Source organism: Malus domestica, chromosome 15, assembly GCF_042453785.1.
Source record: "Malus domestica chromosome 15, GDT2T_hap1".
Lineage (NCBI taxonomy): Eukaryota > Viridiplantae > Streptophyta > Magnoliopsida > Rosales > Rosaceae > Malus > Malus domestica.
Window position 1 is genome coordinate 13,662,886 of NC_091675.1, and position 11,766 is coordinate 13,674,651.

Genomic DNA, 11,766 nt, shown 5'->3' on the forward strand with positions numbered 1-11,766 from the left:
ATTCCTCACAAGTGTATTTTTTTTTTCTTAAAATAGAAAGTTTAAAATGAAGAATGAGATTGTTAGAGTGCTAATAACAATTCCATACATACATATATATATATATATATATATATATATATATATGTTAGTGTTATTAAGTTGAGGACTATCGCTGTAGAGTAGTAGTGAATCATTTGACAGGCTCTGAAATTTTGACACTAAGCAGTTTGATGGATCTTCTCATGTGTTATTTATAGATGTTCGTACTGTTCGCCGTGCTTCCTTCACGTCGATGAGTGTGTGACCCGGGAGCTCAGGGAAGCAAAGTTGAAGCCACTGGAAAAAGGACGTAATGTAAGGATTGGAGTGCTTGCTGCAGATGCAACTTAGATGGCTGGTGTGCACCAAGAAGAGCTAGAAAGTCAATTTTGTTAATTTATTGTTACTTTCTTGCTTACATATTTATCAAAAATATGTGAAAGCCTGGAAGATACCAATTCCGATTTTCTTCGAAAACTTCACTTGCGTTTTAAGTCACCGGCGAAAACGTTTTTCTGGTCTCATGGCAATGAACAGGGCTTTGAGGTTGTGGTACCCTGACACACAAACCATGGAGCATGTGTTGATTCCGGCAATTGAAAGCGATAAAAATACAGGACGTGGAGGGGGCACGAGAGCCGTCAAGAATTGTAGTCCAGGCCCTGCCGGTGAGGGCGGTGAACGCCGTGATCATTGTTTCAGACGAGTTGCAGGCCGTTCTGCCTCCGGACAATCTTCTTCTTAAGAAATGTATCGATCCCATGGATCGCTTTGGCTAGGTCAACGATAAAATGGGCAAGGGTCACCGGCAACGGTGGATAAGAGATCGGAGCAAACCATTTGTGCCACATCTCTCTTCTTTTCTGAAGATATAAACAATCTTTAAATCAACTCAGATGAAACTTCTTATAAAATCAACTTCTGGTTTGAAATATATACGCAGATTTATGAGTTACAAGTGGACAGCCAAAATGTCATCAAATAAAAATTGAACGATAAACTTTTACAATGATCGAATGATGTGAATCTTGAAGAAGAAGAAGAAGAAAAATTCAAACATCCATAACCCTACACCATCCAAATCAACATATATCGGAGCTTATTTGATTATCGAAAGACTAGCAGTCCGGGAATTTGGAGTACGGGTGAAAAGAATTGAACCATGCTACAAATTCGAAGTAGAACCGCTAGATTGTTTTAGAGCTGCAGCACCATCGGTTGCATCCTGATAGGCCCATGAAGAGATAAGGTGATGGGCAATTGCAAATGGCCCGGGTATAAACATGGAGGCGAGTTCGCCACTTTCAACATTGAAGTCGGCAGACAAGCTCTGCTCTTTCTCTACTCCTTTGCACATCTGTTCTACCCTTGATGCCGCCGTTCTCTGTGCCTTCTTGTACTCAGCAAATGTCAAAGCTCTCTTTACATCTTCTCTACTGTGCCACTGAGCATCTAGTTAAACAAAAAATTTAAGGAGAAACAAATATTAGAAATTCATCTGATCGGCTGCGTACAAGGTTGCTCTTATGACTATCAGATGCAATGCCTCGCATAAGTACTATATTCTTGCAGGTTTTTTCATGGGAAACATAAATTTCAGGACAGAGCAAAGGGGAAACATGGTCGAAGGTCCAATAAAATCGTAAATATAAGCTAATTTAGTGGGTACCTTCCAACTCTTCCTTGTCCACATTTATTTCAAGTGACTTTGCATATGCAAAAAACCCAACCATCAACTGGCACGGCATGCTACTTGGTCCAACTGGAAACAAACCAAAACAGGAACTCAATCAATCAACATAAAACAAAGAAAGAAATCCATATGGGGTGTACAATAATCTGTAAACAACACACATACACAAAGTTTATACCAGGCCATGGCTGAGAGCTATGATAGACAACTTCTCCTACTTCAATTCCGGTCTCCTCCCACGTTTCTCTCCTCACTGCTTCTTCTAAGCTTTCTCCTGGCTAAGGACAACAAAAGGATCGAAACTAGTTAAACTGTTACGGATCTCCCGAAAGTTAGCATTGATACTGATATTAAAACTATTAAGTGTTAACAAAAGTGATATATCCCATAGAGCTCACCTCTATAAAACCAGCTAAGCAGCTCCACATTCGAGGTACAAATCGAAACTGTCTACTTAGTAGAGCACGGTCATTCTCTCTATCAATGACTAACATTATGACAACCTGTTCAAAAGGTAAAGGTATGGGAAAACTAAACAAGAGGTTGAACCAATGCTTGAAATGGAAACTCACAAGCACAACCATACCGGATCAACACGAGGGTAGACCCGCTTTCTGCACTGCTCACTAGAACATTGCTTCCGCCTCCCAGCTTCCTTGGGGACTGTTTTTTCTCCACAATGTCCACAAAACTGTGATATACTATGCCATTCTAGCAAAGCCCTGGCCTGATCACACCAAAATCATTCAACATATCTTAAACCATTTCCAATACCGATTGAGACCATCATACAACTGGTGCACGGCAATAAAAAACTTCAATTGGTTCATTCACTAAACATACCAAAGACATTCACATTGCAATTCAAAGAACTTGATCTCACTAACACGTCAATTTTAAAATATTAGGCATTCTTAAGCACTTTTGAGCAGCACTTACATGTCCAGCAATAGCCAACTCCCCCATAGCTCGAGCATCAGCCCAATCAGTAGCCACCATAAGCGTCCTCAGCTCAACAAAACACAATTGCTTGCTACCCAATTCAGTAACCAATTTACTCTCAGCAGAAACATCAATTGCCCAATAAACGACATCGTCTTCGGGCCGAGAACCCAGATAAACCAGCGACTCTCCACTCAGCTGAACCCCACAATTGGCCAGGAAACCTTTACACTCAGACAAACTGATCCAACCCAGATGCCAATTTGGCACGGAATCGCCGGCCCCACCGCTGGAGGAGGCTAAAGGCCTGCCCTTTCTGAAGGGCAGAACCTTGAAGCCGAGGGAAGAGGGCAATTGGGCCCCTTCCAAAAGTTGGGTCTTGAGGGTCTCGAGGGCTTGGGATGGTGAAAACGGGTCGCTGGGATTTGGGGTCTTGGATAGCAGAGGATTGCCAGCGAAGGCGTGGGACTGGAGGCTTATGGACATGGTGGCGGCGGTGGAGGTGGAAGAAAGAGCTCGTATGGTCAGGGTGTGGAGAGTGGATTTTCTACAGAAAGAAAGGAGGTGAGTGGAAGAAGAGAGGAGATAGAGCCGGACCATGCTTACATTGGGTGGTGGCGGTTTTAGAGGAGAGAGAAGGAAAGCGAACGGTGGTAGGTGGTGACTAAGGAGGCTGGAGTGATGACAACTGTCACTGATTGAGACGCACAGCTGCCGTTGCCCCGTGCCATGAGACAAGGCCACACACAATTACAATTCAGAGAAAGCCCAAGTGGTTAACCGGGGGGGAGCCTTCAAATATTTGGACTGGACCCCTTCTTCGGGCCCTCTCAGAAATTGATAATTCCTTTTCTTCATAAGTGAGATTGGGAGAAGGGAAATTGAACATAAGAGTTATAAATTTATAGTTTTCTTTCGGTGGTCGAGGCCTCTTGGGTGTACAAACTTGAGTTTTTTTTTATAAAATGTCACTACAATTTTGAGATGTTCCTCTTCATTTGTAAACGAGAGGTTTTAGGTTCAATTCTCCCCAAAGACGAATTTGAGCCACATTATTGCTAGCCCATTGTGAGTTTGAGCCCATACACCTTATCTCAGTGTAGATAATATTAATTGTTAAAAAAAAAAAACTAGAAAAATAGAAATTGAACATAAAATCTTTATTCACAGTCATTAATGTCATTTTATAAAAAAAATTAAAAAAAGAAGAAGCTAGTTTTGCAACATTATTAGAACAATCTCTATTGAGGATAGAGGAACCAATACTATAAATAACAAGAAACAGAAACCTATAGACCGACCAACAAACAATGATCAAATGCTGTAATCCAATTATCCTCAAGATCAAAACTTTAGAAACTCGGCAGCAGCACTCTGGAATTTTTGAACCAATTCGAAAATGCCTCCGAGATAAGAGCTTGAACTCAAATTTAGCTCTCGACTAAGTTGTGCTGGTGCACCAGCGGAACATCATCAAGCCAGTCAGCGTATATGCGATTGATCTTCTTAGACCCTTTCCATTTTAGCATGCCCTTCTTCCTCTGCCCCCCTTCTTCATTTAAAGGAGGAAGTGCTGCTATTGCAGTTGCGGATGAGTTGACAGCAGCAACAACTTGGGGTATTGAAAAGGGAGGGGTATTCAGAAATTCTGCCTCAACAGTACGTCCACCGGGCACTTGCAACTCTGAAATCAAAAGTTCAATAGTAGAAAACCAGTGCAAGCATCTAAAGGGCAGTTCCCACATTTTTTAACCATCTCTTTAATCACCTTCCTTAACATTTACACGATACACAAATATCTTTAGAAAAATCCCTAATCATCTAACAGCATGCCATTCGCAAAAAACAAATAAACGCTACACCTCCATAGATTGCTTGTTAACATATATACTGAGTACATGACAAAATATATAATTCCTAGAGTAGGCATTAGGAATACCAAAGTTCAAAATCACACCAACAACCACACAGTACACTCGTGCATAGGCCTTGAAATAAGAATCAAAGAAATGCACGCATGACCGAAACAGTTTCCTTTGAAATGAAATGGAATAATTACCCGAAACATCTATTTACAAAGGTACCTCTGTTACCCTGTATTCAGAATAATTTCAATCTATGAAACAACATTGCCAGTCAGCTTATGTGTCATTCAAAACGAAACCTACATGCTTTAAGTAATAGCACCATTGCTCCTCTAACCTCGTCTACAAATCGCAGTAAAATGCCAGGACTCCTATTGCAAAAGCTAACAATGATTCAGTTCCAAATACGATTGTTGGCCTAAATTTAAAGTCTAACATAGATTTGATGTTAAAATTGATCATACTAAGCAGAGAAGCAAGCATAACGATAAATGTTAATTTAAGATACTAAGCACAAGCACTGAGAACCTGTTAGCCCGTGAGCAAAGTGACATTTCTCGCCGAAGGGGCATTTACCCGTTGTCTCCCACTTATTACATAACTTTGTCTTCCAATACACTGGCTTCACATTTCCCCGGGAAGCATCCATACCCGTGTTTACAAGCCTATTTTCCTCAGGAGGATTAGAGCCACTCCCATGAGCCACTGGTGCTCCTGTAGTTCCAATGCTTATTGCTGTGTTCTCCCTAAACCTACCCGAATCATCCCTAAACTTTGATGGATCTTCATGAAGAAAGTTACACCTATCTCCATAAGGACACTCCTCACCATTATAAAACTTCTTGCACAGCTTCATCCTGTGGATTATTTTCTGATCATCATCCCAATTACCAGACAATGGCCGATCCTCATCGCGTATGGAAACAAGTTCTTGCCAATTGGGCGGGGGATGGCGGATATCTTCAATGCCATGTGCATAGTTACAATTCTCACCATTCCTACACATACCGGATTTAAAATTTACACACAAACGGGTCTTATAGAAAATGTTGCTTGCTCCCTTGTTAACCGGGGCACTCGGCTGCTGAACCCTATAGTTCATGGGCGGGTATGGCATCGGATTCGATTGGCGTTCTTCAGAATTCCTAGCCCTTTTAAAAGGTTGCTGCTCAACCTGAGAATGCTGGTCATCATTGTTCATTGAAAACGCAGGCGGCCAGCAATTAACCACGTCACTGCCACCGCCATTGTAAGGCGTTTGCGGTGGCATAAATTGTGAGTGATCAGAAAAATTCATACCTCAGAAAACTACTCTAGAGCCGAAACTTTCCTCAGTAAACCAATCAAATAAAGATCAAAACTTTCAATCCCCCAACAAAACCTATACAAATTCAATGTATGATAGCAAGCAAGAATCAAAGACCTGCACCAGATAACACAATCAGATCAACAAGCAGAGTCCAATTCAAGAAAACCCAAATCACAAAACCTGTGCAAAATCCCAAATTTCTACACAAACCCACCAACCTTTGATTGATTCTGATGAGAGGGATGATCAAAGTTCACAACTTGGAGTGTCAAATTTGATCAAGACACCCAGAGAATAACTGGGGCTAAAAAACCAAATTGGAGTTGGAAAGATGAACGCATAAAGCCTGGAAGCAATAGGATTTGCAGAGAAATCAAATTGTAATTGGGATTGAGTCAAAACCTAGCCGCCAAAACAACCCTAATTTGAGAAGGGAAATCGGTGAGCACAACTGGCTCTCAGAGTCCCACCCACGACTACTGAGTGGGCGAAGAGTTGTGTAAGAAGCCCTTAAACCCCTAAACGCGTCCCAAAACCCTGCGATTTCGGGGTAAAATACTGGCGGGTATTGACTTGGCTAAGTGGTAGTTACGGCGGCTGCAGTAAATTTTTGTTTAACCTTTTGTAAATGCACGCACGGAGGAGGGTTGGTTACGTCACCTGCGGGGACTACTAATTTTGTGGGCCATCCACCTTTGGCTTTCCACGTGTATCTTCCTGGGTTTTCACTTTCTCTTTCCTTTTTCCATTTTTGCTTTAGCTTTTTCTTTTTAGTGAGGGAAATTAACCAAAATGGGATATTTGTTTTTTTTGGGTAACGCTAGCGTAGGCTTACATAGTGTGTGGATAATTTTTATTTTTGTTTTTAAAATGAGAAATAAAGAGAGAAAGATAAACATAGAACGTGAAAATGAGGATGAGTTTGTGGTTTTTTTTTTTTTAAATAACTATAAAGTTTTGTTTGTGCAAAATTAATTTATTGTTCACAACTTTATTTTGTGATACAAGATTAAATGTATTTTCATCATCTTTTGATTGACCATAAAATTTTCATTAATATAAAATTTAGATAAGGGATGGATCAGCGCAAACCTAGATCAATAAATTATTACAAGGAGCTTGAGTCCTAGAGATTTCGATCATATCATCAAATAAATGAGTTCCAATTCATTTAGGTGGATTTTCAAAATAATGGCACCCATGATTCATATTATAACTTCAAATGGCAAGATCATCTACCACAACGTTCTTCTTCCCGTAAACATGAACCAACTCTAAGTGCCAAAATAGAGTTTAATCGATGTGGCACCTTGATTTTTCTTGGCCAGATCGAAACATGAATAACTCAGAAGTCCAGTCAATTGTGTTCCGGAAAGGTTGCGGAGTCTACCGTCTTCGCTGAGATTGATCATTCTTGTTCTACAAGATACGAAACCTGATCTGATTGGGGCTTAGATAAGTTTCCTATATTCTTGGAGATTTCTATAATCTAGGAATTAGCGTGCGATGCAAATAATCATTCCTAAGAGGACACTACATCTACTCCTAGATATTCTCTTGGATTCTCCTATTTCAATACTGATTTCACACTCTAAAAGATCTCTCTCGACTAGTATAAATATTAAATACACTCATCTAGGAATCATCTATGGTAAAAGCAATTATGACATACTCTGTTTTCTTGCCCACTGCTTGAGTCTCATAACTTGCTTAGTAACTTGATCATCAGGGAACCTTTGGCCGGTACCCCACCAGTGCTCAGTTTGTCTTACGTTCGTTTACTCTTATACAGGTAGTTGAGTTTGTGCATCTTCTCTACGCATGGTGGTGTGCGAATTTGGTTTCAACAATCTCTATGTCATCAATATTCAACCGCTATATTATTAATTTTAAATCACAATATGGTTTATATTAATTTTGACAAGCACAACAATTTAAATTTGAAGTCTGAAAACACTTTTAGAATAAAATTTTTTGGGTTCCAAAAGCAATGCATGCAAGAACCAAGAAGCATAAGTTATCTGCTTCTTGCATTGTTGAGCAAAAATTGTACACGAATATGTAAACAAATAATCCACTCGATACAATTTCACCATTGTTCATTTTTCAGAAGATGATTTTTATTAATTCGAGTTTGACACATTCTAGGCTACGCGCCTATTAATTACAACTCTTCTTTTGGGAAAGGAATACCCTTTGATTCCAATTTGAATAAATCGTAATTTGGGGATTTTGGTGTTTATTTGATTTTGTGATTGCACCTAGGTCGAGCCCTAGATTACCTACGTACCCTTGTTGAGGGGTCAAGTCACTCGTAGTTTTTTGCATATTTGTTGGGGTTTGATGCCTTATGCAATTTCCACTCGTGCAGGCAAGGAGTGTTTGATGCCTTGCGCAGTTTTAGCTCGTGCAGGCAAGGAGTGTTTGATGCCTTATGTAGTTTTAGCTCGTACGGGCGAGACTTTGAGCCATTGGAGCATGCGCGACTTCGTGCCCTTTGACTTTTGTCGCGGCTTCATGCCTATTTGATTTTCGATATGGCTTTGTGCCATTTGAAGCGGGTTTGTGCCATTTGTAAAGGCTTTGTGCCATTTGTAGCGGCTTTGTGCCATTTGATTTTTTATACGGCTTCATGCCTTTTGAATCTTGACGTGGCTTCGTGCCGTTAAATAAAAATTTGATGGACATTTTTGATAAATAACCAATCAAAACTTGAAGAGTGAGTTTGGATCAATGCATTAAGCCTCTCTTTTTGTAGAGCTATTTTCCATGGTTGGATTTAATTCACCATACTTTTTTTGTCTATGCCTTCCTTCCTTTGGTACACTTGTAATTAGGCACAAGTGAGTGATCATGCCTGTTGAGTCAGTGATGTGCATGTTTTAAGAGTTTTTCATATGGTGAGACTCATCCTACACGGTTTGGGAAAGGTTGATCAACGTAACTTCTTCTGATGCATTTTCTATTGAGGGTCCCACGCGAGCGACATTCCCAATTAATTTGAGAACTTTGTTTACGGAAAACTTCTTATTTCTTTCCCTTGTACACTTGAATTTTCCCAATCCAGATAGGATGTCACGTGGCGTCGAAGTCCTAGCACAAAAGGCTTTTGATGGAATTCTCAAGAAGCAGCTCCTTTTTTTATAATCTTTTTTTTTTTGAACTTTCAAACCCATTTGACGTGGGACTTTGAACCCGTTTGACCTAACACCCAAGCTTCTTTCCAATCTGGCAGCAAGCATCATTATCTCCTCTCTTTTTTTCTCTTTTTTATCTCAAACGTGGTTTTTGTGAGATTAGGGTCCCGTGTTCAAATAGGACTTTGGCTTCTAAATTCCTCTTATCATCAGCAACCTTTCTCCTTCTCCATGTGAGCAACATTCCCACGTGGGATGCAGACTTCTCTTTTACTTTTTGTAGAATTTTGTAATTTACTTGGTCAAAGTGGTAGGAGTGAATTTAGTTTATATAAACCAGGGATTCGTTTCGATTTTATGATTGCATCTAAAATTTGATATCAGACTGCCTACGTATCTTTAACGGAATCAAATCGGCGTAGTTCGTGAGATATTTGATTTGGATTTGTGTTCAGACTTTGGCAAAATGAGAAGCTATTTGGATTTATTTAAAACCCATATATGACCTTTGGTATTTACCTAATAGGCTTTGAGAAATAGGAGTTTGATTTTGTCTTTTCCTTACGTAGCTTAGGATTTGAAGACATAAAGTGGGACTCCCAGCCCTACGTGAGATGCACAATTCAATCTTTTCCTTAAGTAGCTGAGACTTGAAGACAAAGTGGGACTCCAAGCCCCACGTGAGATGCACGTTTCAAAATGAAATCAGACTTTGTCTTTTCCTTAAGTAGAAAGTGGGACTCCAAGTCCCACATGAGATGCACAGTTCAAAAACCCAATTAGAGATCTTCCCAGTTCCAGTATTCATTCCTCCAAACAGCGATGTCGATATACTCAAGCTCCCCGTCGATTTCGCAATGTTTTCACCTTTTTTTTGAAATTCCTTTTGGGGTTTTTAGCCGTTGAATTCCAAACGAAGATGGGTAAGATTGGTGGAGTTCAAACTCTTTTGAATTGCTCCAACTTATCCTCTTTTCCTCCTAAATCGCAGAGGGTTTTTTTTTTCTTCTTCTTTTATGCAAGTCACGAGAGCCTTTGTTTTTCTGCTGCCTTGTTCTTTTGCTCGTGTGCTTCCTTTGTGCATCGAAAACTCAAAACGAAGAAGGGGAGAAATCAAGCAGGTCACCCATTTTCGTTTTCTTTATGTTCTGGGTTTGCTTATGTATTTGGAGTGGAATGAAACTTTAACTGTGATGAACTTATCAATTCTAGGGGTGGGTTGGAAAAACCGAAAACCGAAAAAAAACCGACAACCGAACCGAACCAAGACCGAAAAAAACCGAACCGAATTTGATGAACCGAACTGAACCGAATTTGGTTGGTTTGGTTTCAGTTTTTGAGATATGAAAACCGGACTGGACCGAACCGAACCGAAATATGAAAATCAAATAAAAATACTCAAAACCTGCTGGAATGAAGATTCGAACCCCTTCCGTCTAGGTTGGGGATAGCTCATTCAAGCCAACTTGACAGTAGGCTTTGTATTGCTATAATTGTACCAGCATAATATTTATAGGTATTCTAATCTTTAATGTTTTGTAAAATTTATAAAGCTTACAAACCCTAGCAGCCGTCACTACTTCACCTTTTCATTCTCAAACACACACTCTCTCTTTATCTCTCCCATCTGCTGCTCTTCCTCTCTGCTTCCTCAGTCGATCTCTCCCTCATTCTTCTCTTCCTCCCTTCAACTCTTCTTCCTCTCTTCCTCTCTCCAACCTGCCAAGTCCATGGTTGTAACATGGACTTACCTTTTCAAAGGATTACCACAAGAGGCGTAGGGTTTGTGATGAATTTATTTGACAATCCCCATTTTTTCCCTCTCCAAATCGTATGCCTCTTATCTCTCTGCTCCTCATCTAATATTCCTTGCTTTCTCCATAAACTTTCGATCTCTGCTTTTCAAATACAAGCCAAATAGTTTTTTAATCTGGGATTCATATGGAGGTCGCACGGTCCAGACATCCATCTTTGTTCCTTTGGATTTCTTTAATAGTAAGTATTCAATTTCTTCCTTTTTTTTTTCCTGTTTCTTGTTTAATTCTTTGAGTGCTGAAAATGGTAGTTTTTATTTTTTTTATGTATTGATTAAAAGTTTTTATTTCTTTGGTTTGTTGACTATGCTATGTGAATTTATTTGTTGACTATGCTTTGTGAATTTTTGAAGAAAAATTGGCTGATGTTGTTCTTGAATTTATGTGGTAAAGATCTTTGGTCTTTGGATCTATACTCTTTATTAAACCCTTGGATCTCGTCTGTTTGGTTGTGTTCGGACAGGTGCTCGTGGCCGGATATTACAATCGGCGAGGCGTCGATTGGTTGATGGCGAGGGTTTGTGCTACAGTGCTAGTAGGGATGCTCGGCGGCGGATGCTGCAGTAGAACCTTAGGTTTTCTTTTGTTGTATTTTATGGCTTGGGCCTCTGTATTGTTTGTTGGATCTATTGGGCTAGTTTGGCAGGTCCTCTTTTGGGCTAGTTTACTAATATCCAGATATTAAAAAAAAAATAATAATAATGAAAAAAACCGAACCGGACCGAAACCAAACCGAAAAAAACCGAATTGAAAAAAACCGAAAAATTTTTGAACCGAACTGAACCGAAATTTCGGTTTGGTTTCGGTTTTGGCAAAAAACTGAACCGTTTCAAACCGAACCCAGCCCTAATCAATTCTTTTGTGCAGGCATCCCGGGCAACGACATCTCTTCAATTTGGTTTGTTGTTGTTTCCTTTAGGTAATGAGCTTGGTTGGGTTGTAAAAACCCTTCTTTTTGTGTAATGGTAAATGATAAGCCTAATTT

At 39.8% G+C, this 11,766-nt stretch overlaps 2 protein-coding genes across 2 annotated transcripts; both read right to left on the reverse strand.

The window, feature by feature from the left end:
- Positions 1-924: 924 nt before the first annotated feature.
- On the reverse strand, positions 925-3,426 carry LOC103400448 (nudix hydrolase 19, chloroplastic). The gene is made up of 6 exons (XM_008339098.4): positions 2,654-3,426; positions 2,301-2,441; positions 2,113-2,217; positions 1,893-1,992; positions 1,691-1,783; positions 925-1,473 (listed from the first exon to the last, which is right to left on the reverse strand). Exons 1-6 carry the CDS (start codon positions 3,254-3,256, stop codon positions 1,187-1,189), a joined length of 1,329 nt encoding a protein of 442 aa, XP_008337320.3. The 5' UTR covers positions 3,257-3,426; the 3' UTR covers positions 925-1,186.
- Positions 3,427-3,797: 371 nt separating this feature from the next.
- LOC103424923 (zinc finger CCCH domain-containing protein 39-like) lies at positions 3,798-6,380 on the reverse strand. Its single transcript, XM_017329443.3, has 3 exons — positions 6,049-6,380; positions 5,050-5,944; positions 3,798-4,340 (listed from the first exon to the last, which is right to left on the reverse strand). Exons 2-3 carry the CDS (start codon positions 5,816-5,818, stop codon positions 4,087-4,089), a joined length of 1,023 nt encoding a protein of 340 aa, XP_017184932.2. The 5' UTR covers positions 5,819-5,944; positions 6,049-6,380; the 3' UTR covers positions 3,798-4,086.
- Positions 6,381-11,766: the final 5,386 nt, after the last annotated feature.

Excerpts from the sequence above, each read along its gene's own strand:
- LOC103424923 (XM_017329443.3), bottom strand. The coding sequence starts at position 5,818 with ATGAATTTTTCTGATCACTCACAATTTATGCCACCGCAAACGCCTTAC. Across the intron at positions 4,341-5,049 it reads CTTTGCTCACGGGCTAACAG|AGTTGCAAGTGCCCGGTGGA; the intron begins GTTCTCAGTGCT and ends TTTTGATTTCAG.
- LOC103400448 (XM_008339098.4), bottom strand. The coding sequence starts at position 3,256 with ATGGTCCGGCTCTATCTCCTCTCTTCTTCCACTCACCTCCTTTCTTTC. Across the intron at positions 2,442-2,653 it reads AGTTGGCTATTGCTGGACAT|GCCAGGGCTTTGCTAGAATG; the intron begins GTAAGTGCTGCT and ends TGGTGTGATCAG. Across the intron at positions 1,993-2,112 it reads GCTTAGCTGGTTTTATAGAG|CCAGGAGAAAGCTTAGAAGA; the intron begins GTGAGCTCTATG and ends TGTTGTCCTTAG.